General features: G+C 47.0%; 1 protein-coding gene across 1 annotated transcript; it reads right to left on the bottom strand.

Annotated features, from left to right (window-relative positions):
• Positions 1–319: 319 nt before the first annotated feature.
• Positions 320–25,390, bottom strand: BOK (BCL2 family apoptosis regulator BOK; the record flags this gene model as incomplete). The annotated part of the gene is made up of 5 exons (XM_084212178.1): positions 25,268–25,390; positions 24,047–24,403; positions 15,925–16,053; positions 5,613–5,776; positions 320–445 (listed from the first exon to the last, which is right to left on the bottom strand). The coding sequence occupies exons 2-5, from the start codon at positions 24,267–24,269 to the stop codon at positions 320–322; spliced, it is 642 nt and encodes a 213-aa protein (XP_084068304.1). The 5' UTR covers positions 24,270–24,403; positions 25,268–25,390.
• Between the last annotated feature and the right edge of the window lie 1,051 nt (positions 25,391–26,441).

Below are 26,441 nucleotides of genomic sequence, written 5' to 3'. Positions count from 1 at the left end.
AGCAGAAGCATGCAGCACAGCCACATCTGACAGTCCCAGCCACACCTGGGCCACACATGCAGGATACCCAGGGAAACAAGATTCTTGGAAGGGTTAATGGTGAGATAGACTCCTGTGGCTGCAAATAGGAGACTGTGGTTGATCATCTGCTCCTTGACTCAGGGAAAGGAGAACAAGCCTTTTTTTTTGTCCCAGCTCTTCTCTTCCTCCTCTTCAGAGATTGCCATTACCAGTCTGGAATTACTTCTCCAGTTACTTCTTGCTGCTTCTGGAGTGGGAGAGAAGATGGGGCAAGGGGGTTGTGCTTGGCAGCTCAGACTCATCTCTCAGGCAGCAGGACGAAGAAGATGGCCTTGAGGAAGTGACCAAAACTGCAAAGAGCAGCCACGAGCCAGTGGGAGCGAAGGCTGGGGTCAGTGTTCACCACACACTTTGTGATGTCTGCCTGAGGAGGAGGGAAGAGAGATTGTCAGAGAGATCCTGAGAGACCACCTGGCACCTGCACCCTAAGGAGCAGCTCAGGGTCACAGCACAAAAGACTAAAGCTTGAATCAGTTATTAAATCAGTGGTTGGGTCTGGTACATACACAGCAGTTGATAAACACTTGTCATGGGTTATACAGGTCCAAAAAATATTTTGGCAAAGCACTGTGGAAATGTTGTCTTTCCTATGGTCCTGGAACACTCCCAGCATGACTTTCATAGGTTATTGTTCTCCTGCTTCAACACCTCATATGAGAGGTGGATTAAATCTGTGACTATCCCCAGGCAAAAAGATTGAGCTGCTGCACCAAAATCTCTTGTGCTGACTCCTGAGAACTTGCACTGACTTTCCTCAGCCTTTACAGCTTCTTTCTTTGACATTTACTGCCAGGTCAGCCCCTTCTGCAGGCTGTGCCAGCCCCACCAGCCCTGCTGCAGCACCCCGTGCTGGCTCTGATACTTCCACACGCTGAAAGTTATTAAATCAGGCTCAAGAGCCCTGCAAAACACACCTTCCTAATTCCCCACCAGCAAGGCAAAGCATCCCCCTCCTCAGCCACCCCTGGAGAAAGAAATGCTACAGGAAGATTATCCAGCACATTTTGGATAGCTAAATACAACTTTCTTTCCCTGTTCAAAAGGTCTAGGAATCCTCAGCACTATCAGCATTCCCATCCTTTTCTGTAAAGCCAGATGCTTCCCAGAGGTTGTCCTGTTTAATATCAGCTCAAGTTGCTTGTACATTTTCTCTTGCCTTTAGTGTTTTCTTTGGAAGACATTCAAGCAAGCTGTGCCCCAATTTAAATCTAAAGCAATGCAAGCTTTGTAGCTTTGTTTGTGGAAATGCATATGCCAGCAGAGATGCCCCCCAGATGTGTGGGTCAGATTTTAAAGATCACTTGGGCAGCCAGTTTCAAGTATTAACAAGAAGCTGGCCAGTAATGATTAAAAAAATAAAATTTAAAAAACCCCTCCCATCAAATTGATAGAAATTGGCTCTCAGCTGGCATGGGAAGGAGAAAATGGAAAATATCGAGAAGGTGAAATGAACAGGACAGAGGTAGAGAGAAAAATGCATTTTCTGGTGAAGGAATCAAAATTAAAAGCTTTGCCCATGATATAACAGAGCTCTGGTTAAGCTCCAGCCCAGCACAACAAGATGTGGACTGAGGCTGGGTAACAGGGGGTGCACATCAACCCCATGTGGTTTGCAGAAACAGCTTTTGGGAACAATCATCACACCACAAGGATGGCAAACACAGCCCCAAAAGTTTTTTTCTTTACAGGCTTAGCTCAGCAGTCTTCCAAATTTCCCTTCTGACACAAGTCTCTCATTGACCAAGCACAGATGAGTGAGACTCTCAACCCTGAGGTGTTCCTCCCCAAAGCAGGACATGAGGGATGATAATAGAGGGATGATAATAATCCTCTCTATTCCTTCTGCTTGTGCTCAAGACGTGCATGAGCCTTGCCTGACCAACCTTGGTCATCAGAAGAAAGGAAAAAGGGGCTGAAGGGACAAATCCCAGAGTTTGGTGAGTGGGTACAGCCACACTAACCAGCCCCATCATCATCTGCAGACCAAAGCTGTGCTGCCAGCAGTTCCAGCAGTTCCAGCAGTTCCTCGTTCACCAGGTCTGGAAGGCTGGCACAGTGCAGCTCACCCCATTGCTGATCTCCTGGGAGCATCAGCAGGAGCTGAGCTCGACAAGCAGAGACTGCAGAAGGGAGGAACACAGAGCAGGCAGTGATGGGAAGGAAGAGGATGGCAGGAGAGAGCTGAGTCAGCACCAAAGTGTGGGAATTCTGCTGGAAACCACGAGCAAACACAGCGAGAAGAGGCGAGGCAGTGAGCAGAGGATGCTGCAAGGTGGATTGATCTGCATTGTGGAGGAGAGCAAGGTGGGTCTCCCTGAACACTTCCAGCACACTCAGCCTGTTTCCATTTGAAAATAGTCTGAACTGACTCAGCCTGACCCCAGCAGCCTGCATGGGGTCATGTTTTAAACCCCCTTCTGTCAAACTGTCCCTTTAGCTGAGGGAAGTCATGCCATGCAGGTACCTGTCTGCACACACATCTTAGGGCACCTGATCCTTGAGAAACAAAAGCTCTAATGGGCTTTAGTGCCTCCTGTGAGCCAGGACAATCAAGCCAACCCACTGGGCTGATTCCAGCTGTGAGGGGTTAGCTGCCAGATGAGAAAATGAGCTCCTTAAAGCCCTGCTCTGTTCTCCCAAAGGCAGTGACCTCACTGTCCTAACCAAAAGGAGCTGCACTCAGAAGCACTTACAAATTTCTATGGGGCTGGCTTAGATAAGCAAAATTGCTCAGCTGTTTAACAATTGCCTCAGCTGCTGTTATCCCAATCAAGCCTACCTGATAAGGCAGTGGAATTGAAAACTTCAAAGCCACTCAGGGCTTTTTGCCTGGTCAGGCACTGATAAACTGCTGCAATGGCAGTTTGATATTCTGTGTTAATTGCTCAAACAAATTCAAGTCACCTACACTGCTTTGTAGCAAATGCTGCTAAAAAAAAATTGTAAATCTTTCTATTCCACTGCAAAGCTGCTACTGAGGCTGGAAACTCTTCCCAGGAGGAGATGATGCCTCAAAGGTTCTTTCCTGCTTCCCTTCCTTGGGGCCAGATCCCAGGAGCAATCAGCATGGATTCAGCAACTCCCACAGGAATGTGCTGTCCATCTGGAGAGGGATGGCTGGAAAAAGAGCCAGTGGTGGATTTATCTCCTCAGCTGCACAGAACCAGTGCTTGCAGCCACAGCTCTCTTCATAGAGAGCAGACAGGCACAACTTCCCAAGGGGATTTCCTGGGAATGGCAACCTCAGAGAAAGAGAAAACAATTCTTATCTCTGTTCTCTGCTCCTGTTGGTTTTGCACATGTAAAATGTGTTAAGAAGGTTGTTTACCTGAAGGGATTTGGTAATTAGATTCTAGTAATAGTTGTTTATATTAATTAACCAATTAGGTCAAAACTGTCTCGAGACAGTCATGAGTTTTTCTTTAGTATTCTTTAACATCTTTTTAGTACCTCTTTAAGATAATATAGTATTAATCTAATATAGTATAGTTTTAATAAAACAATTATTCAACCTTCTGAATCAATAGAATCAGATACCCTACATACAATAAGTGCTGGTCTGGAGATGGGTTTTGCGGCTTGTTTGCTATGCAAAAAATTTTTCCAAAAATATCCTTTTGGAGCTATCCAAACATTCTGTTTTGAACTCTAATGAAGCAATACAAAAATTAAAACAAGAGGCTAGCTTATCAGAGCATGCAAGTTTTACCAAAACAAAGAAAAAAATAGTTGGAAACTAGAAAGAGATGTGTTCCTACACAACATTTCTGTTTTAATGAAGCTAAATCTTAAGGGGAAAAAAAGTTTCAGAGAATACATTTCAAGCAGGTATGCAGTTAAAGAAAGCCTGAAATGACACTGAGGCAGGGACTGGCATTCACAGGCAGGAACAGTGTCACTTAATTCCAGGATATCCTCTTCACCTGCCTCAGCACAATTAATTTCTGGAACACAAAATGAAACAGATCAGGGCATTGAAATCTAAGCCTGACCATTTCCTGACAGCTTAGGAATAAATTTCACCTCTTGGAAAAGAGGGAATTTGCATGCCTTGGGAACGAGCTGTCCTATGAACTGAGTGGTGTCCCAGGGCAATATTTTGCCCCAGGCAGCATCTGCCCAGCAGCACTCCAGAGGATCCAAGGACTGTCTGTGTCCCTGCCTGGTACCTGCAGACATCACCCAGCTGCCAGCCACTCACACAGCCAGCCAGTCTCTCCAGGCAGCTGGGGAGGTCACTGGGAAGGTATCTAGCTATGCCACAGCACCAAAATAAAGTTCTTATTATGAATGATCCTCCACAGGAACCAATGCTCACATTAAGAGAGACCAAAGAAATCCAGTGCTGAGAGGTGAAATGAGAAAAAAGCTGTCAGGCTTCATTTTTTGCCAATTTCTAGAAAACAGCTGGCCAAGAGTATCACAGAAGCAAAGAATAGTTTGGGTTGGAAGAGGTCTTAAAGATCACCCAGTTCCACCCCCTGACACAGGCAGGGACACCTTCCTCTAACATCAGCCTGCTCCAAGCCCCATCCAGCTTGGCCTGAACTCTTCTAGAGATGGGGCAAGCACGGCTTCCCTGGGCAATCTGTGCCTGTGCCTCACAGGAATGACCCTACAGGGGCCCACTGGGGCTGAATGTCAGCTCTGGAGAAGATCAGGAACACAACAGGTGCTGCTGGGCCAGAATAAGGAGGAGGAGGAAGAGGAGGAGGAGGAGAAAAAGGAGGAGAAGGAGCAGCAGAAGAAGAATAGCAAGGAGTAGGAGAAGAAAGAAGGAGAAGAAGGAGAAGAAAGAAGGAGAAGGAGATGGAGAAAAATGGAGAAAGAAAGAAACGGAGAAGGAAACGGAGAAAGAAACGGAGAAAGGAGAAGGAGGAGAAAGAGAAGGAGAAAGAAGGAGAAAGAAGGAGAAAAGAGAAGGAGAAGAAGGAGAAAGGAGGAGAAAGGAGAAAGGAAGAGAAAGTGAAGGAGAAGGAGGAGAAAGGAGAAGAAAGAGAAGGAGAAGGAGGAGAAAGAGAAGGAGAAGGAGGAGAAAGAGAAGGAGAAAGGGAAGGAGGAGAAAGGGAAGGAGGAGAAAGGGAAGGAGGAGAAAGGGAAGGAGGAGAAAGGGAAGGAGGAGAAAGGAGGAGAAAGGAGGAGAAAGAAAAGGAGAAGGTGCAGAAAGGAGGAGAAGGAGCAGAAACGAGGAGAAAGAGAAGGAGGAGAAAGGAGGAGAAAGAAAAAGGAAGAGAAAGGAGGAGAAAGAGAAGAAGAAGAAGGAATTGTTGTCATCTCAGCTATGCAGGAAGCTGAGACAAGAATAACTGATGGTTTTGAGGATGGGACCATGAGGCAGTAACAGTTATGTAAGAGTAGCACAGGTGTAAGGTGTAGGTAGGACAGAGGTGGCCACGGCACTGTGAAAGAGAATCTCCCACAGCCTTTTATCGGCACAGAGCTGCAGAGAGCGCACTCACTCTCACTAACCAGGATACTTTCTGGTCTGAACACACAGAAACAAGTCCAGTGAGACACGCAGCACTTCTTACCCAGCCTCCTCTCCTCTTCAGCCACGTCACCAAGGTCTTGCGGACGAACTCGCCCAGGCAGTCGACGATGGTGTGAACCATGGCCGGCTGCGCGTGCCGCACGCAGTCCACGGCCAGCCCCGCTGCCACGGCGTACAGGGACACCACCTTGCCCCACGTGATGCCTGGGAGGAGGGAAAAGGACACTCACATGTGTAGGAACCGACATGAGGGATGTGGGACTCCAGGCAGCTCTCCAAAATGCAGTTTATTGTATACAAAATGCAGTTTATTGCATACAAAATGCAGCTTATTGCATACAAAATGCAGCTTATTGCATACAAAATGCAGTTTATTGCATACAAAATGCAGTTTATTGCATCCAAGACATTACAGCAGCCCAGGGTGGTGGGTGACAGAGCTGTGCCCACAGCTGTCAGCTCCAGCTGCAGGCAGGCCTGGAGACCCTTTGGTTTTGGTTACAGTGCATTCTAGACTTTTCTTTGCTGAGCATCTTCATACAGTAGAACCAATCTATCCCTTAACTTTTATCTCTAGCCCATCATAACTGCTTCATTACCATATTCTGCTCTCCAATCACTAAAGTCAGTACATTACATTCCCTGGTGTGCCTGTTCAGTGCCTGACCACCCTCTGGGGAAAAATCTCTTCCCAATATCCAATCTAACCCCCATGACACAGCTTCATGCCATTCCTTGGCTCCTGTCACTGCTCACCAGAGGGCAGAGTGCCCACCCCTCCACTTGCACTCATGAGGGGTGGTGTGTCCTCTTCAAGGTAAGCACCAGGCCTCAGTCTCCATCTGAAAAACCTGAAGGTAGCTTCAAGGATTTGGTCTCTGCCTACTTAACACTGCCTGTGCTCCCCTATGGAGGCAGGGCATCCCCAACCCAGGGAGTAATGTGTTCTGACTCAATTGGTTCAGGAGGCTGAACAAATTGCTTTATTAAGCTATATTATATTATATTACATACTATATTAAAAAGATACTAGCTATATTATATTATATTACATACTATATTTAAAAGATACTAAGGAAAGTCCCATGACTGTCCCCAACAGTCCTGACACAGCTCTGACCCAACTGGCCAATCAATCCAAATCATCAGAGTCCAATTAACAAATCACTTTGGGTAAACAATCCCCATAACACTTTCCACATGTGCCAAACAACAGGAGCAGCACGTAGAGATAAGAATTGTTTTCTCTCCTTCTCTGAGCTTCTCACTACCTTCCCCAGGGAAAACCCTGGGAGAGAGAATTATGTCTCTCTCTGTTCAGAGAATGTGAATGCCACACCACCCCACTGAAGACAGTGCAGGGGTGGGGAGGCAGCCAGCTATCTAATCTGCCAGCAGACAGCCTTCCTGCCAGGCTGACCTGCCTGCAGCTCCACAGAAGCTGTCCCAGCAGCTGGGACCTTCCTGTTGGGGTCACTGATAAGTGTGGGAGCTCAGCTCAAGGTACCAGCTTGAGCCACCCTTCTGGGGGCTCCCCTGCACCTCACCGACACCAGGGCATAAATCCTTCATGCTCAAACCCTGCAGTCATAAATCCTTCATGCTCAAACCCTGCAGTCAGCTGCCCCTCATCAGGCTTTCCTCAGGAGCAGTGACCTGGAATCGCAACCCTTTCGCTCCCATGCACACAATTTACTTTATTATCTGTAACAGGCACATTTATTGAGCATACTGGGAAGTATTTTACAGTGCTGGGTCTCTGTGGAATCTGTCCAAAGTCTCTCCCAGACACAGTCAGAAGCCTGGTGAAGTTCTAATGTTTAAAAACCATGGAGAATTTTTCTTCAGGGTTGCAGCGAGGTGAGAGGATGGAAGACATGTGCAGTGACTGGATCTATGGATCAGGAGGGGTTGAACACATCATTAGAAAACTGGATGTGCTCAGCAAGCAAAAATACAATTTAAATGGGGTAAAGAGTCTCCCTCTTTCCTTCCTCACATTCTCAGATCCCCAGGTAGCCTGAACCAGCTGTGGGATGGAGCTCCAGCCTCCTCACAGCAGCTCTCATTGCAGCAGAATGCCCTATATTTCTTTAGAAAAGCTGCAGATTTCAGAGCATTTCCACAATCCTTGCACTTGGTGCTTCAAAAGGGACATTCACACTAACAATTTTAGGAATTGCTTGCTTTTCTTTTCCTTAAAAAAAAAAAAAAAGAACTGAACTTTAGAGGAACTCCTCAAATGTCAGCCACGGGAATACCTTGTTACACTGAAGAAAATCCATTCAGCATTACAAAAAAAAAAACATTTTTCATGACTAATGTCAGATAAAAATCTACAGATGAGCCTTTTGCGAGGCTCTCAAATCCTCTGTGATACTCTGTCCTTCCCCAGAGCTATCCCTGAGATCAGAGGAAGTTTTCAATGCAGCTAAAGTGACTGTTCTTCTTTTGGCTTCGTTTGCCGAGCAGACCCCGCGGTGTCCCTGACACCAGCGCTGTCACTCAGGAAGCTCACTCCCTGCTTGGCATTCACACCATTTATCTGCCTTTCTCACATTGTGTGTCACCATGACAGCCAGCAGAATGAGCCAGGAAGAGGCTATGAAACCACACAAGAGTAGACAGAGGGGTTCTCCCTGCAAGGAAGAGGCTGTCCAAGCGCAGGTCAATGCCATTCCACCTAATGAAAGAGGCTTTCAGGGGCTACACTCCCTGCTGATGATATATTCAGGAGCAGAGCCTCAGCTGGCTTATATTCAGCTTCAGTATAAGTCAGTTTTACAGTTCTCCATCCCTGCAGAAATGTGGTTCCCTGCATCTTGAGTTACATAACAAAAGTTACCCAAAATTCCAGGGAAGAGTTCACTGGCTTACTCCCAAGCTTTTGCTGACAGCACTCTTCAAATATCTGAAGCAAGTCCATTAGCTCTGAGATATTTACGTGGCAGTAACAAAGACTGACAGGACTGAAGTCACCCTGGTGCAGAAAAACAGCTCCAGTATGGTTAATGCTGTTTTCAATCCAAGTTTCACTTTCCAACAGAAGAAAAGTGTATCCACAACCTGTCAAAGACAGAGACCCATGACTTCCCCAGCACACAGGAAAGCAGCTTGCTCCAAGGCACATCAGTCCAGTGAGGATGGAGAAGAAACCCTTCAGCTCCAGCTTCCCTGCCAAGATTGTTCCTGCTGCAGGACTTGCAGGAGGGGAGCGCTCCTGGCACATGGGGAGAATCCCTCTCCCTTTCCCATCCCTTTCCCTGTCCCCTGGGATGCCCAGGCCGGGTTCAAAGTGACACTAGTGTGACACATCTCAGCATAAGCTGGAATTGCATCTCCCCAGTGCACATGAGAAGTGAAAACACATTGGCTTGTTCCAAACTCCTCCAAGGGGCTGGCTGTCATCCACGCTGGGTGAAACAGGCACTCATCACCAAGCAAGACAATCCATTCACAGCTTCCCACTGTGTGGATTAACATGCACAGGAGCTAACAGCAACAGGGAATGGAAAGCTGGGCCAAAAAGGAACCAAAGAGAGAGAAAGCTCTGCTCACAGAGACGGAACAAAAGGATATGGAAAAAGTGAAGGGCTGCTTAGAAAGCATTGTTAAAAAATAAGAAATGCAAGTTGCACTCTCTTGGCCAGCCGTGGAGCTGAAGGTATGTAAACACTGCTGAGCCCAGGGTAAAATGAATTAGCAGGAGAGGAATGCTCTTGAAAGTGTTCCTGCTCATATGAGCTTGTCTGCCCCAGGGGAGAGATGAAGAAGCCATGAGACTGTGCAGTCCACACAACCTGAGGTTATTCAAATAAACTTCCCTCTGCTCCACTCAGCATCAAAGTCCTGCTCACAAATCAGACCTTAAAGAAACACCATCCACTGCTACACTCCAGCAGCTGGGAGAGCACAGCCAGACACAACAAGCTTTGGTGGAGAGAAAAGCTGAGAGGGCTGTGCACGAGGCAGGAGGCTCAAGCCATAAGGTCTAAGTGATGAGGGAGCAGCAGGATGCATTTCTGACAGTGTTTCAGAGAAACCCAGGTTGGAAGGGAGCTCAAAACTCCTTCCAATCCCCTATCGTGGACAGTGTTACACCCCAGTCACTTAATTCAAGGGTTAAAACCAAGGTTCTTTTGCTCTGGATAGATGCAAAAGAGAAAATTCCAAGCAGATATACTCAAGAGGTAAAAAAAAACACATGAAAGTTTGCTGGCAAACTACAGAAAATTAAGGAACACTGGCAAAAGAGTAAATGCAGCATAACATCACCTACCATTGCACAGACTCAGCCCACTGAACATAGAAAACCTTCAAACCCATCCAGCGTCACATTCCAGGAGAAGAGAGAAGAAGAAAGGGAGAAAAACAAGAAGGAAAGATACAGAAAAACCAGACATATAGCTACTAACTCCAGTTCCAGTGATGTAAAACTCCAAAATGAAGGTAGGGTCTGTCACTGTGATATTTTCTGAAAAATCCCTTTGCCAGGATTTCTTCTTCTGGGACATTGAGAAGCCTCAGAGAAAAATGTAAATAATAATTATCTGATTGCTTCTCCTGTGTTTTGCTGCTTTGGAATGGGATCTGGAGATTGTTTACCAACAGGTGCAGGTTTGATTGGTTTCATGTGAATTGTTTTTACTTAATGACCAATCCCCATCAGCTGTGTTGGACTCTGAGGAGTCAGTCACCAGTTTTTCATTCTCATTCTTGTTAAACCTTCTGTCTGTATCCTTTTATTTTTTTAGGATAGTTTTAGTATAGCATTTTAAAAATATGATATAATATAATAAAATAATAAATCAGCCTTCTGAGAACATGGAGCCAGATTCTCATCTCTCACCTTGTCCTGGGGACCTCACAAACACCACAGGGTGAAAGGCTGTGTTCTTTGGCCCACCCTGGCCCTTCCTCCCAGGTGGGATTTGCAGTTTCTTGGACACACTGGGTGCTGCCTTCAGTGTGCCATGGCTGGCAGGCACTGCAGGGCTGGGGGTGCAGGGCACCACCCCACCACAGCAGGGTCTGACCCACCCCATCACTCATTCCAAGCACCCTAAGATGTCTCAAAACAGATTCCTTTTTCCAGTCTCTGACAACACTTTCCAGGGAGGGGGCAGCCCCAGCTGCTCTGGGCACCCTGAGCCAGGGCCCCACCTTCCTAGGCAAAAATTTCTTCCTTTTATCTAATCTAAACCTACTACCTGTTAGTTTGAAGCCATTCCCCCTCGTCACCCTTGTAAATATTCTCTCTCCAACTTCCTTGTTGGCTCCTTCAGGGGCTTGGAGGCCACACTGAGGTCACCCCAGAGCTTCTCTCCTCCAGGTGAACACTCCCAGCTGTGCCAGCCTTTCCTCCCAGCAGAGCTGCTCCATCCCTCTGCTCACCCTGCTGCCTCCTCTGGACTCTCTCCAGCAGCTCCAGGTCCTTCCTGTGCTGGCCCCAGGGCTGGAGACAGATCTGAGTGGGGCACAGGGGCAGAATCTGCCTCTGCCCAGCACACTGGTGGTCTCTCATCCCCCAAGTCCTTCTCCCAGGGCTGTTCTTGATCTGCTCATCCCCAGCCTGGACTGGTCCCAGGGGTTGCCCCAGTGCAGATGCAGCTTTATCCTTTTATAACCTCAGGAGATTCCCATGGGTCACTTCTTGTCCAGGTGCCTCTGGATGTCACCCCATCCTTCAAGTGTGTCAACAGCAGCAGTCAGCTTGGTGTCACCTACATCCCCTTGCTCCTGCAGGGAAAGTGCTCTCTCCTCAGAAAACATTGACCCTGCATTCCTGTTGCACAGGGCTCATTTCAGCCCAGGCACTCTTGAAGGAAAGCCAAACCCAGTGAAAACCAGGCTGAAAGCTTTTAAGAAGCCCTCATGCCTAGCAGCTCTCACCAACAGGGCAGAACGGCTTCCTTTAGGAAAGGAAAATGCCTCTCCCTTTTCTACTTCTGTTTTTCCACCAAGCCACCTCTTCCTTCTGGCATTTGTTTTAGAAAGCAAGGAAACCAAACCAAAGCTTGTAGAATTCAGGGGAATGTCTCCTGCTACCTGCAGAGCAGCTTTGGGCACACATGAGAACATCACAGAGGTGATGGGGCTGCAGATCCTTCACCATTCAGAGCAGACCAGGGCTCTGCAGGGCTTCTCTCCCCACAGGTGGGCTCACCTCACCCTGAATAATTAATGAGATGTTTGGAAACAGGGGGACAACACCCAGCTGGAGCCTTGAGTCTCTCCTCCCAGGTGACAAGCCATGGGACAAGAGGAATTGGCCCCAAATGACAGCAGGTGGTGTTTAGATTGGGAATTAGTGAAAATTTCTTCACGGAGAGAAGAGGCACTGAACCAGGCTGCTCAGGGCAGCTCTGGGCTTAGTCAGGACTTCCAGACAGGAAATGAGCACAGACAGAGCCACAGTGTGAAGACTCAAAACCAGACCACAATGTGGAAGATAGACATGTAAAAGATTAGGGAGAAAAACCTCTCCAGCAACAAAGGGTCAAATTCCCTGCTTCTTTGCTGCAAAGGCATTTTAAGTGACCAGTGGGGCTCCCCAAGCTGTCTGAGCACTGCAGTGTCAGACTGGAGCTGTTTTCTTAATAAACTTGGTAATTGGCACGAAAACTCACCCTGAACTTGAGTGTCTGGTTTCCTTTGCTCAATAAGAGCCTCTTTCCTCTGAAGTATGAAAAAAAAATAAAAATCAAAGGAATGAATATCTGGCTGCTACAGCCAACTCCAATTTGCTGGATTTATTGTTAAATGCTGAGTTTTGAGACTGCATTGGGATCCAGGAATGCTAAAAAACAGCAAGCTCCTACCCCTCTGCCACTCAGCAACCTTCTACCTAGGAGAAATTACAATAAGAAGCTGATAAAAACAATTAAATGCACAAGTCCCAGCAGAGATGAGAAAGAATTAAGAACAGAGCCCGGAGAGCTCTGGGAAGGTTGGAATCAGCACACCAGCAGCCATTTCTGCAGCAGGGTGGCACTGTCAGCAGAGTCCAAAGTCTCCAGCACCGTCAGCCTCAGAGGGCTGAGTCCAGATTCTATTCTTAATACCCTGAAAGGTTCAGAACTATGAGATATGATTTCTGCTTTAATTTGAAACTACCCACGCATTTGGCTCCTGAGCTGAGAAGCTGAAGAACACCAAAAAAAAAAAAAAAAAAAAAAAAAAAAATGTATATAAAAGGCAACTCTCCATGAATTTGTCAATATTGTCAATATCCACAGAGAGCAGAATTCTCAGGAGGCAGCAGGCTTTCTCCCCAGCACCACGGGCATGCAGCATCACAGCACACACAGCCTGCTGCCCCTGCAGCACTCCTGGCCTTCTGTGTCACTCCAGCTCTGGAGTGTGCAGTCACCTAGGATCACCTGAGCCTGCCAACCTGACTGCTGTGTTTTGTCAGCCTTGACAGCAGCCAAGCTCAGCACTAAGTGACAAGGCAGGGCACCTGCACTTTGTTCATGGCCACATTGAGGCATTCCTGCCATCCTTTCCCAGCTCTTCCTTTCTGAGCTCCCAGTGCAGAGGCAAGCTGCAGCCCAGGCAGGCTCTGAGGCTGCAGAACCAGGCACACAGCCCAATCCCACCATTTCCCAGGTGACACAGCATCAATTTCCCTAAGCCAGGGAGGAAAATCTGCCCTGCTCCACCTGCCAGGAGCCCTGCTTGGGCACTCCCTCTCTGAGGTCTGTTTTGCCATCTGCTGTGATTCTGGGGAGGATCTGTGCTCTCCACCACACCTTCTGCTGATATATGGTCTCCTCAAGCCAGGTCTCATGAGCTTTTGGAGATCTACATCACACCCAAGACAGCTCAGCTACCTTAGAAGGCAGTGTGAAAAATGAGGGTTTATGATTGGCTTTTTGCAAATATTAAAATGAATATTGTATGTGTTGTGTTAGAAAGTGATGCTGCATTAATTCTCTTAAGTAGTGTGTTAAATAGAGTTTTGGGTTATAACAAAATGTTAAAATAGAAACTATGCTATGTAGGATACTTTTTTTAAAAGAAAGGACTTGCAGTGAGATAGCAGCCACAGGACACCTGAATCTTTCAGAGAAAAAGAATTTATCGCTCCATTATCAGGAGAAATGAACTTCTTCCTGCCTCAAAGGTGCCATTAGGATTCAGAGGAAGAAGCTGACACTGCCCAGACAGAATCCTGTGTTTGAATGGAATTGATGCATCATGTATCAGGTGTATGAATATGCAACAGGCTGTTGTTTTAAGGGTTAATCCACTGTTAACCTGTGTCCTTTTTCAGGCTATTTTTCAGGCCCAGAAAAGGTACCCAGATGTCTGTCACTCTTTGTTCTTATTGTCTCTTATTGTCTCAATTCAAATTGTCTAAATTATTATTACTCTAATTGCATTACTATTTTTATAGCTATTTTATTACTATTAAACTTTTACAATTTTAAAAACAAGTGATTGGCGTTTTTCACACCATAAAATCAGCAGGATGGCTTCTGTGGTAGTGTTGGAAACAAAAAATTCTAATACAAGGCAAAATAACAAAGCTTTTTACAGAGAAAAAATAGAGCCAGGTGCAAGAGGTTCTTGCTCCTGGTAAAACACCTCACAAAAGCAATTAGTTTCTTTGTTCTTTTCTTTTTCTAGTAAATTTACTAGAAATTTCTAGTAAATTCTTGGACTTTTTGGCTCCTGTTCAATTAGCTATCCTTAAATTTGAGGTGAAGTCCCCCAAGTGCTGTGAGGTGTCTTTTTTACTAATTGAAGAAAGAAACTTTGAGGCTTTTTTCCTTTTTAAGGAGACAAAGGATAGTTTTGTCACTCTGTCAACAGGGGACACATTCCTACATTCTGCATGTCAGGGCCGCTCCAGAGTGGTTCCAGATAAAGAAGCACAGTTGATGGTGAGGATTAAAAGGTTTTGAGTGAGGTAGCCTATTTGAAAATACATCTGAAGCCTGCATTTCTATCCTGTAGCAAAGTGACAGGAGTCCCTGCATCCTGTGACACCTCCATGCTATTATCACTGCTTTCAGTGGTTTCATACTGCTGTGATGCTAGCAAGTTGCTTTCTTTGGGGTTTTTTTCCCCTTTTTTTTGGTTTTGTTTCCTAACTTTAACATCTACCATCCCTTCCACAGACAACACAACGAGACGTGGCAGAAAACCTATAACCATGAAACCTATAACCATGTCAGAACCTGCCTGACATAAATCCCTCTAAAAGGCTTCTCTTCCCTCCATTCCCACAGGCTGCTTTTCCAGTTGTGAGCAGGGATTGTTTCCAGGAAAAGCTGAATGCAGCACAGGGCTCATTTTTGCTTTTTGACCACCATCTCTGGAACCAGTCTAACAGCAGCAGCAGAACACTCACATCTAAGAAAGCTCAAAGCACCTGCTCATCTGGAACAGCCTTAAGGACCAGGACTTCCCCAACATGGGAAAGGAGAAGCAGCAGGTCTCATTGCAGCTCTGGGTGTTGCTGTGGGAAAGGAAGCCAGGAGGAGAGGAGCTCCCTTGTGATGAGTTGATTCTGGCTCCCAGCATCAGCAGCCTGAGCTGGAACAAGGGAGACTCCCATGAAATGAATCCTCTGCAGCTGCCAAAGGTGAGCAAAGAAGCTTGGAATGAGTGACCTCCCTCTGCAATGAGGCAACCACCACCTCCTGACGAGGAAGGGCAGGAGGTGCCTTCTAGAATGAGACAGAACCTACTGGGAGGGTATTACAGCCCAAGACAATTCCCTGCCAGAAGCCAGCAGAGAGGAGCTCCCATTAAATCATTAAAGCAGGGCACACTGCCAAACTGCCCACAGCCCTGTCAGAAAGCAGGCCCCACCTTGCAGGCTATGCCTTCTCCGACAGAGGTGTTGGATAATTCCCTTCTCTTGACTCAGAGATGGGGCAGCTGAGAGGTGCTTTAAAAACTTTTATTCTGTTTTCAGTCTCATGAGAAGGGTGAGGCAATGCAGATGTTATAATTCACGCTATCACAATCAGAAGCCAACTATTTCCTATTTACAGTACATTATAAGTGTTTTTTGGCTTATCAGCTTTTTACAACATCACGCTGTAGATGCCTTAAAACCAATCATCTAAAACTACCCCTCATGGGTCCTACTAGAATGAATCTATTTAGTCTTATTTGTAAGGCTATTTTTAAAATGTTTTTTAGCTCTATTTCTCTCCCAACAGCATCCCCCCCATTCCACAGCATTTCTAACCCAACATTTAGAAGGCAATTCCTTGTCTCAAAGCTCGGACACAAACACACGCCGACCTAAGAACTCTCTACAAACCCATTCCCCACTCCACCCTGCTCCTTGCAGCCAGCCCTGCTGCTGTGTGTGTGTGTGGGCACCGTACCTGCAGTGAAGATCTGCGTGGCCACGGCCAGGAAGGCGTCGGACACCACGGACTCGGAGTGCAGCGAGATGTTCAGCTGCCGCGCCACGTTCCGGTACACGTTGGGACGGATGTACTCCAGCTCGTCCCCTGCCAAAAAACAGCCAGGGTCAGCTGTACACACGGCACCCAGCCCTGCTCCCACCCTGGAGGAGTCCAGGGATGCCATCAGGTGGGTGTGCTCCAGCTCATCCCCTGCCAAAAACCAGCCAGGGTCAGCTGGACACACAGCAGCACCAAGCCCTGCTCCCACCAAGGAGGAATCACAGCTGGGCTCACTCCAGGGATGCTGTCAGGCAAAGAGTCTGAAGCCCTGTGGAAACCCAGGGCACTGGGAATATTCCTCTGTCTGCTCTGGGGTGCCCTGACCCCCAGGGCAGCACTGACTCTGACCCTCACTTATGGAGAAAGTTTCCCAGACTCCAAGATAGACTGGAACCCACAGAAGTGTGCAATAGATTATAGAGAGCAGTGTGGGTGTGTCACTGGGGGAGAAATTGAGGGTTTGGGGTTTTTGGGATGTTGTGGATGGAAGCAGGATGGAGGGCACAGGGTGTCGTCCTGGGTTCCTTCTTCATGCTTCTTCTTCCTTCTCCATGGGTTTGGGTGGCATTCTGTAATTGGGCAGAAAAGTCTGCACTGTGGGCTCTGTGGGATCAGTTATTGGGTTAAAAGAAAAAATAATCCAGGTGTCAGCTCTTAATTGGATAGTTTAGTCTTAAAAGCCCTTGGAACAAGAGATTGTTGGCCATTTTGTGCCTTCTAATGAAAAGCTGCTGAACTCACAGCAGTGAGACTGTTTTACTGATAAGAAATAATAAACACTTGAGTCTGAACATGAACTACTGTCTGGAGTGCCTTCAACCCAGACCCAGAGAAACCCACAACTGAACCCCCACAAAGCCCAGCTCCACCTGAATTGAGGCAGCCAGTGGAGTGCTTAGGGTTGCTGAGATGCAATTCCCTCCCATCTGTGTGGAAATCACAAATCCTCACAAATCCAGAGAGAGACACAGCTCTCTCCCAGGGTTTTCCTGGGAGGCTGTGAGAAAGCTCAGAGAAAAGAATGAGGAACAATTCTTACCTCCACTTGCTGCACCCGTTGTTGTGCACATGTGGAATGTGTTATGGAGATTGGTTTATCAAAGGGTGAGTTCTTAATTGGACTCTGGTGATGGTGTTTAGGATTCATTGACCAATTGGATCGTGACTGGCTGGTGGTGGGTTTTTCTGAATAGCATAGTATAGTGAAAAATGCCTATTTTATGATTGGCTTTTTGCAAATATTAAAATGAATATTGCATGTGTTATGTTAGAAAGTTATGCTGTAATTATTTTCTTAAGTAGTGTGTTCAATAGTTTAGTAGTAGTGTGTTGTAGTAGTTTTAGGTTATAACATCATGTTAAAATAGAAACTATGCTAAGATACTTTTCTTTCAAAGAGAGGAACGAGGTACTCCCACTGAGATAGCAGCCACAGGACACCTAAATCTTTCAGAGAAAAAGAATTTATTGCTCCATTATCAGGAGAAATGAACTTCTTCCCACCTCACTCAGCCCTGAAGATGCCGTCAGGATTCAGAGGAAGAAGCTGACACTGCCCAGACAGAATCCTGTGTTTGAATGGAATTTATGCATCATGCATGAGGTGTATGAATATGCAACAGGCTATTGCTTTTAAGGGTTAATCCTCTGTTAACCTGGGTCCTTTTTAAGGCTTATGCTACCCAGAAAAGGTACCCAGACTGTCTGTAACTCTTTGTTCTTATTGTCTCATATTGTCCTAATCCCAATTTTCCAAATTATTATTACTCTAATTTTATTACTATTTTTATAACCATTTTATTACTATTAAACTTTTAAATTTTTTAAAGAAGTGATTGGTGTTTTTCACAGTATCATATAATAAAATACAATAAGTCAATTGATCAGCATTCTGCAATCATGGAGTCAGTGCTAATTATTCCCCAGCAGGGACTGCTGCTCCCATACATCTGCACCCTGGGACTCCTAGAGGGAGCAGGGGCATGCAGTGGCCCTGTACCAGTGGTGTGGCTGCAGTGGTCCCTGATATAAAAGCTGTTCCCAGGCTGGCTGCCCGCCTTTCCTCCAGCTCAGGAGACAGGCCTCAGATAAGCAAAGCCATGTCAAGAAGTGAGAAGGAGGCATGAATGTGGTGTTGTGAGGTCCCCAGGATGAGGTGAGAGATGAGAATCTGGCTCCATGTTCTCAGAAGGCTGATTTATTATTTTATGATATTCTATTATATTAAATTATATACTATAACTATACTAAAGAAAGAGAAAGGATACATCAGAAGGCTAGACAAGAATGATAATGAAAGCTTGTGACTGACTCCTCAGAGTCCAACACAGCTGATGGTGATTGGTCATTAATTAAAAACAATTCACATGTTTGGATAGACAACCTCCAGATCACATTCCAGAGCAGCAATGGAGAAGCTGAGGCTTCTCCTCTTCCCAGGAGAAGAAATCCTAGCAAAAGGCTTTTTCAGAAAATATCATGGTGACACACGTACATCCATGGAAGCTTTTGAGAGCTACGCCCTTCCTCAGCACCTCATCAGGCTTGTACAAAAATGCCTCAAGTGCAAGAGAGTGACTCAAGAATGCTGAAGGCTGATGAAAGCCAAGGATCCACCCAGAGCTGCACAACATTAATTAAACAAAGAGGCTGCCAGCTATTTTATGCTCACACAGGCAACTTGAGAGTCAGTCTGGAGTTCTTTCTCCCCTCCAAATGATTAAAGAGATGTTCACCTGCATGGCTGACTGCTCAGCAGCAAGGTACCTGACTTTCACCTCCAGAGTGCTTTTTGCCCAGCTGGGAAATGGCAGGAGGTGTTATGCCAGCTTGAAGACCAAAACAAAAACCACCAAGGACAAGCAGAGAACCTCCTCCTAAAGGACTGAGCTCTGGAACTTGGGAAACAACAGTAAAGCTTTCCCTTTCGTAGCAAAACAAATGGTTTTTTGAGTAGTAGAATTAATAAAGCCCAGTTTCCAAGGGATTTCTCTCTCTGCAGAGGATATTTAATGAAGGATATTCATGGATATTTAATGAAGGTTGCAAAGCTGCTGTAGGAGCATGACACAACATGGGATCGAGCCCCTTTGTGCACAGAGAACCCTTTTTGGCTTAGAGTTAGGACACACTGTGCTCTTCTCCTGCTCAAGGCTGCTCTGGGAAGAGGAAGAGGAATCCCAACAGCTTTATATCCCCCTGCAAGACCCAGGTGACTCAGCCCAGCCAGAGGGCAACTGATCTTCCTCAAAATTTCATTTATATGAGAGATAAAAAGGAAGATCTCACTGCAACCAGGACCTTTTTATCGAGCCATTAGCTACTGATCCTTGACTCATTTATCTGGCCCCCAGCACAGGCCAACCCCAGTTCTGCAGAATTCCACAGCTGAGCTCTCCCAGCCCTTTCTGAGCAAGGGATTGTCCCTGTCTGACAGCAAGAGGAAACCTGCCAACACATGGTCAGCCCTGATAAGAGGAAACCTGACTTGGACTACTCGACAGCTGCTTTCTCCTCAAAGGCAGCACACAGGCTTCCTGGAAAATGTCAGGAAATGGGGATAGCCCTGGTTGGCTGAGAGGGAGGCACAGGAGTCTGGGATCAGCCTGCCACTGCTCCAGCTTCTAGCAAGCAGCTCCTGGAGGCCCCAGAGGAGATCAGGGTTTGGCTGGAGGCACACATGCCCTGTTCTGCAGCAAGGCACATGGCAGGCAGGAGCATCCAGGGAAGGAAAGCACAGGAAAGCATTCCCATGCTTGGAGAGCCTCCCTGCCCCAGCAGCCCCAGGACCTCTACATGGGTGCTGGTCTCCAGTGTCCTTGTTCTGATGCCCAACTTTGCAACATTTAGAGCAATTTGGGGGCTTCTCTTCCCTTCTCCAGTGATGATGGAGGCATTAGCAGGGCAGCAGTGGCATTTCTACAGTGCAGAAGCTAATTGCAGTGGTCAAAGGGCACCTCCCTCAGCCTTGGCCAGAGGAAATACAAGTTCAGATAAACCAGGCTCATGACAGACACAGCAGCTTGGTCTGGGCTGCCTCATTTGCCTACACCATTAGGTTTTACCACGTCTGACTCATTAATTGCACTAATTAGCTGCTAAGCCTCACTGAGCTGATGGAGTCTCCCTCCCTGTGACCTCCAACAGCACTGCCTGTGCCCAGGACTTGTGCTGGCCCACCAGGCAGCTCACCAGAGCCTCTGTGTGCAAATGGGCTAGGGAATGCCCCAGCTCCCCATCTCCACAGGCTTCTCATGAAGGAAAAAACAGGTCCTGCCTGTTGCACTGCTCAGGAAGAGGCTGAGGATCAGCATTCCTGGCAGGTGGCTGGATACCAGCTGGCCTCGTGCTGGTTACAGCAGCAAAGGGGAAAAGAAAGGGATGGGCCAGGTGGCAAGTGGAGTTTCCAAAGAAACAGGATGGAAAGTGTTCTTCATCTTGATGAGGAGCTCTGCTCACCTTTCTGGTTGCATGGGTACCACACGGTGCTCTCTAGAGAGATTTGCTCAGAGAAGGCACCAAGGACTATCAAGCAAATCTTTCCATCTGGACAATCCAGGAGATGCCTTCAGATCCAGAGAGCCACCTGCCTGCCCTTTAACATGTTCCTGGCCACCTACAGAATTTTGGGTTGAAAGCACATCAATCTCAACCCCCAATGCAGATTGAGAAAAAACAGAGTACAAATAGACAGTGAGACTGACAGAAGAACAAGAAAATTCCCACAAAGACCAAACAACCACTGGAAACAAAAGCAGAAGTGAAATCAGCATAGAAGAGAAAAAGTAAAAAAGAATGAATTAAAAAAAAAGAAAAGTCCATTTAAACAAACCCAGCTATGCCTTAAAAAAAAACTTGGGATAATATCAAAGTGGTAGAAAGGGGAGAAAGTGGGAACAACAGCCCTGGTCCTGACTTTGTAAGGCCCAGCTAATGCTTACTTCACCAGACCTGTTGGAACTCTGATGTAATTAAATCAGATGCAAATGCTGGTGGTAGTTTCCAGCCAGATGTGAGCTAATATACCAGCCTGCAGGCAAAGAGGGATGTTGGAAGCAGCTTCCAAGAATGAAGGTGTTGGGTTCCCAAATGACAAACAGCTAGACTTGAGCACGCAGGATGCTACACAACCCAAAACAAAAGGCCAGACAACTGCTAACATTTAAAAGGTGCTCCTGGTACGGGCTCTAAAGCACATCTTCATGTCACCAGGCATGACCTCCAAACTGCTCTCCCTGAAGCCCCCCCAGTTGCTGTGCTGTGAAGGTGGCACCAAATGGCAGAGTGTGCCAAACAACATCAGCCAACTCCTCCTTGCTCCAGCAAAAAGCAGGAAAACTCAGGTCTTGCTGAAGAACTAAGGTAGACAAAGGAAAATTAAGCTCACTGTCATGAAAAAGCAGCTTTTATAAAATCTCCAACAACATTTTTCTGAGCATCTACCCCCAGATTAAAGCTGAGTGAGCTACTGCTGAAGCCCAAGTCCAGCAGCAGCAGCAGTGCCCTAGAAGATGCCAGATGCACTGTGGCAATCAAGTCACTCACTCTGGAGAAAACCCTGCAAGTCCAGTTAGAACACCCAGCTGAGAAAGGCTGCTCTAAGTGCTGTGAGAGCTGCTACACAGCTGGAGACCTCTGCACACAGAATCTTGGACTTTTGTGATTTTCTTGGACTGCTTTGTGATTTTGGGCTGTTGCAAGTCCTCAGAAGAAGGCAGCCTTGCAGAAACCCTGTGCTGAGCAGGGCTCCAAGAGACTGAGGAAACTCAGGCGAGGGAGCTGTTTAGGGAAGATCACCAAAACCAAAAGGAGAGAAGAGAAACCTCTTTATTGCAGTGGTCAAAGGGCACCTCCCCAGGCCTTGGCCAGAGGAAATACAAGTTCAGGTAAACCAGGCCCATGACAGACACAGCAGCTTGGTCTGGGCTGCTTCATTTGCCTACACCATTAGGTTTTACCATGTCTGACTCATTAATTGCACTAATTAGCTGCTAAGCCTCACTGAGCTGATGGAGTCTCCCTCCCTGTGACCTCCAACAGCACTGCCTGTGCCCAGGACTTGTGCTGGCCCACCAGGCAGCTCACCAGAGCCTCTGTGTGCAAATGGGCTAGGGAATGCCCCAGCTCCCCATCTCCACAGGCTTCTCATGAAGGAAAAAACAGGTCCTGCCTGTTGCACTGCTCAGGAAGAGGCTGAGGATCAGCATTCCTGGCAGGTGGCTGGATACCAGCTGGCCTCGTGCTGGTTACAGCAGCAAAGGGGAAAAGAAAGGGATGGGCCAGGTGGCAAGTGGAGTTTCCAAAGAAACAGGATGGAAAGTGTTCTTCATCTTGATGAGGAGCTCTGCTCACCTTTCTGGTTGCATGGGTACCACACGGTGCTCTCTAGAGAGATTTGCTCAGAGAAGGCACCAAGGACTATCAAGCAAATCTTTCCATCTGGACAATCCAGGAGATGCCTTCAGATCCAGAGAGCCACCTGCCTGCCCTTTAACATGTTCCTGGCCACCTACAGAATTTTGGGTTGAAAGCACATCAATCTCAACCCCCAATGCAGATTGAGAAAAAACAGAGTACAAATAGACAGTGAGACTGACAGAAGAACAAGAAAATTCCCACAAAGACCAAACAACCACTGGAAACAAAAGCAGAAGTGAAATCAGCATAGAAGAGAAAAAGTAAAAAAGAATGAATTAAAAAAAAAGAAAAGTCCATTTAAACAAACCCAGCTATGCCTTAAAAAAAAACTTGGGATAATATCAAAGTGGTAGAAAGGGGAGAAAGTGGGAACAACAGCCCTGGTCCTGACTTTGTAAGGCCCAGCTAATGCTTACTTCACCAGACCTGTTGGAACTCTGATGTAATTAAATCAGATGCAAATGCTGGTGGTAGTTTCCAGCCAGATGTGAGCTAATATACCAGCCTGCAGGCAAAGAGGGATGTTGGAAGCAGCTTCCAAGAATGAAGGTGTTGGGTTCCCAAATGACAAACAGCTAGACTTGAGCACGCAGGATGCTACACAACCCAAAACAAAAGGCCAGACAACTGCTAACATTTAAAAGGTGCTCCTGGTACGGGCTCTAAAGCACATCTTCATGTCACCAGGCATGACCTCCAAACTGCTCTCCCTGAAGCCCCCCCAGTTGCTGTGCTGTGAAGGTGGCACCAAATGGCAGAGTGTGCCAAACAACATCAGCCAACTCCTCCTTGCTCCAGCAAAAAGCAGGAAAACTCAGGTCTTGCTGAAGAACTAAGGTAGACAAAGGAAAATTAAGCTCACTGTCATGAAAAAGCAGCTTTTATAAAATCTCCAACAACATTTTTCTGAGCATCTACCCCCAGATTAAAGCTGAGTGAGCTACTGCTGAAGCCCAAGTCCAGCAGCAGCAGCAGTGCCCTAGAAGATGCCAGATGCACTGTGGCAATCAAGTCACTCACTCTGGAGAAAACCCTGCAAGTCCAGTTAGAACACCCAGCTGAGAAAGGCTGCTCTAAGTGCTGTGAGAGCTGCTACACAGCTGGAGACCTCTGCACACAGAATCTTGGACTTTTGTGATTTTCTTGGACTGCTTTGTGATTTTGGGCTGTTGCAAGTCCTCAGAAGAAGGCAGCCTTGCAGAAACCCTGTGCTGAGCAGGGCTCCAAGAGACTGAGGAAACTCAGGCGAGGGAGCTGTTTAGGGAAGATCACCAAAACCAAAAGGAGAGAAGAGAAACCTCTTTATTGCAGTGGTCAAAGGGCACCTCCCTCAGCCTTGGCCAGAGGAAATACAAGTTCAGGTAAACCAGGCCTATGACAGACACAGCAGCTTGGTCTGGGCTGCTTCATTTGCCTACACCATTAGGTTTTACCATGTCTGACTCATTAATTGCACTAATTAGCTGCTAAGCCTCACTGAGCTGATGGAGTCTCCCTCCCTGTGACCTCCAACAGCATTGCCTGTGCCCAGGACTTCTGCTGGCCCGAAAAGCCTCTTCCAGAAGCCTTAGTCTGGTGCAAATCCCTCCATCCAAGCCGAGTTCCCCCCTCCAGGACTCACCAAGCCGCAGCAGGATGGTGGAGACCTCGGCCAGCTTCCCCCCGGGCACCGGGGCGTTGTACTCAGGTTTGCTCCAGCTGACACCAGCCTGGACCAGCCTCGAGTTTATGTAGTCTCTGCAGAGAGCCTTGGCTTGGGACACAAGCTCTTTGTCAGTGGGAGACCTGTCAAAAACCTCCATCACCTCTGCAGCAAAGACCGAGGAACGACGCAGCACCTCCATCCTGGGCTGCCGAGCGCCCAGCTCCGCGCGCACGGAGCGCGAGGCTGAGCCACAGCCTGCCAGGAGAATCTGCAGGACTGCTCCTCAAGGGCTGTCAGGGCTCCCAGCAGCTCTCCTCCACTTTTCTGTTTTAGCTGGTAAATAAAAGCATCTGTAAGTCCTCTAGCATTGCAAAGATGTAAATCAGAAGCTCAAGAACACGGTTATGCTCAAGTCAGCAGCGTCACTTTTGCAAAACATTTGTCTGGGTCCATCTCCCAGACAGGGGGCAAAGTCTTGCATCTCTCAGCCACTGACTATCCCTGGCAGCATGGTCCAAAGAAGAGCTGCAGTTTGGAACTCTTGAGGTGTTTCCTCTTTTCCCATTCAGATTTGGCAGTTCTAGAATTACCCATCAGAGAGACTAGACAGTCGGAGCGTGGAAACGCTTCACAGAATGTGCAGACAATCTCAGCTTGTTTCAATTAAACTAAAAAAAAAGAACCCCAAATACCAGTTACAGTAACCTCAACCAGATGTCAACAGACATTCCAGCTCAGTAGGTCATGGATCTTTCTGAAGAAATGGAACTATTGCTAGGACAAGGCTATGGGAGCATTGGAAATGCCTTGATGGAGAGACACTTTTCTGAGACATATTCTCAGTTTAGGTTTTGGTTGTGCCACGCTTTTTCCCCAAAACAACGTGCATACTACTGCTTGAAAACATCTAGCAATAGCAGAGAAAGCAAAAGAGAAAAGTGGATTTTTGAAAAGGTTTAAGCTGTGGATGCCTTAAGGGAAACGTCAAAATTTCTTCAGAGGCACCTGAATTCATCTGCTGATCTGAGTTTTTAACCCAGTGCTGCTTCTGAAGTCAGAGTCAGACCAGTCTTTATTCAGAGGTTAATAAATGCATTTTTCAGTCTGCATATCAGTTTCAGACACCTACTCACAATGACAATTCTCAAACAAAACACAGCCAGTTATCTCCATTTGCCCAAGGAAAAACATATTTACCTCTCATGTTGCACTTTTTCCCCCTCAGTGATTTCTTTTTGGGTTTGGTTTCATATTTCTTTAGACGATCTGCATCACTGGACACCTGGTTTAGGACTCACAGGTGGCTGTCACACCTTCTCTGGAGAGCCCCAGCCTCCTCCGCTGTGCTTTCCACAGGGCTCATCCCGGTCTCCGCCAGCCGCACATCCCGGCTGAGCTCCACCGGGATCCTTGGGGCTGCTCTCCTGCTTTTAAGGGACCCAGGCGCAGAGGAAAGCTTCTGGCTTTAGCCTTGTAAGGAAGATGAAATAAGCGGGAGGTGGGGTTGCTGTGCCCAGAGGGAGACGCTCTCTCCTCCCCTTCGGGCTCTCTTAAGGAGGCTCTCTGCTGTTCTGCGCTCGAGGTTCGCGGGGAGGCTGCGAGCATCATTCCCGGAGCCACGAAACAGAAAGGGATGAACGCACTGCCGAAAGAGGGATAATTCCTGCTGGATTCCCAGAGCAGCCTCTGCAGAGTTGATACTGTTCTTTTCACACAGCAGGCAAGTGGGGGGATTGTACGCTGTCATATACAGCCGTGGGTTAATCCTACACTTCAATCCCTGCCATGGTTTTGGACTATGTCCCTGCCCATGCAGGGGGTTCCAACCCCCAGTAGATGATCTGTGAGGTCCCTTCCAAGCCAAATCATTCTGTAATTCTACAATGATTTTATGATTAATATGGAGATGTTGGGAAGGATGAAAGTTTGACAAGAAAGTCTCACAGATATGTGTGTTTGGCAGAAAGAGTTTTGAATGTAGAATCTGATGAAGGAATAGAGATGGAAGCAAGTTTTGATATAGAAGGAAAGAATTGCTGAACTACTTTTACTGGCCAACCAAGGAGGCAAAGGGTCTGTTAGTTAGAAGGGGTTTTATGGCTTAGAGCAAAGGATAAACCCACCCCAAACAAGAAGATGTTTTTACCAAGCAGAAAGAGAGCACAGGCAAACAAGCCTGCCGATGTGGCAAGTAGAAAAAAGGTCTCAGAATTTTCCACTGCAAGAAAACTGAAAAACAACTTCTGGCTTAACCTGTAATGTGTTGACTTTAGTGATTGGAGAGCAGTAACATGGATATGGTAATGACAGCAGTTATGATGGGCTAGAGATAAAAGTCAAGGCATAGATTGGTTCTACTGCATGAAGATGC

This window comes from Fringilla coelebs (assembly GCF_963513975.1).
Source record: "Fringilla coelebs genome assembly, chromosome: 10".
Taxonomy (NCBI): Eukaryota; Metazoa; Chordata; class Aves; order Passeriformes; family Fringillidae; genus Fringilla; species Fringilla coelebs.
Note: the sequence above shows the minus strand (reverse complement) of the source record. Positions and strands in the feature narration are given on the sequence as shown.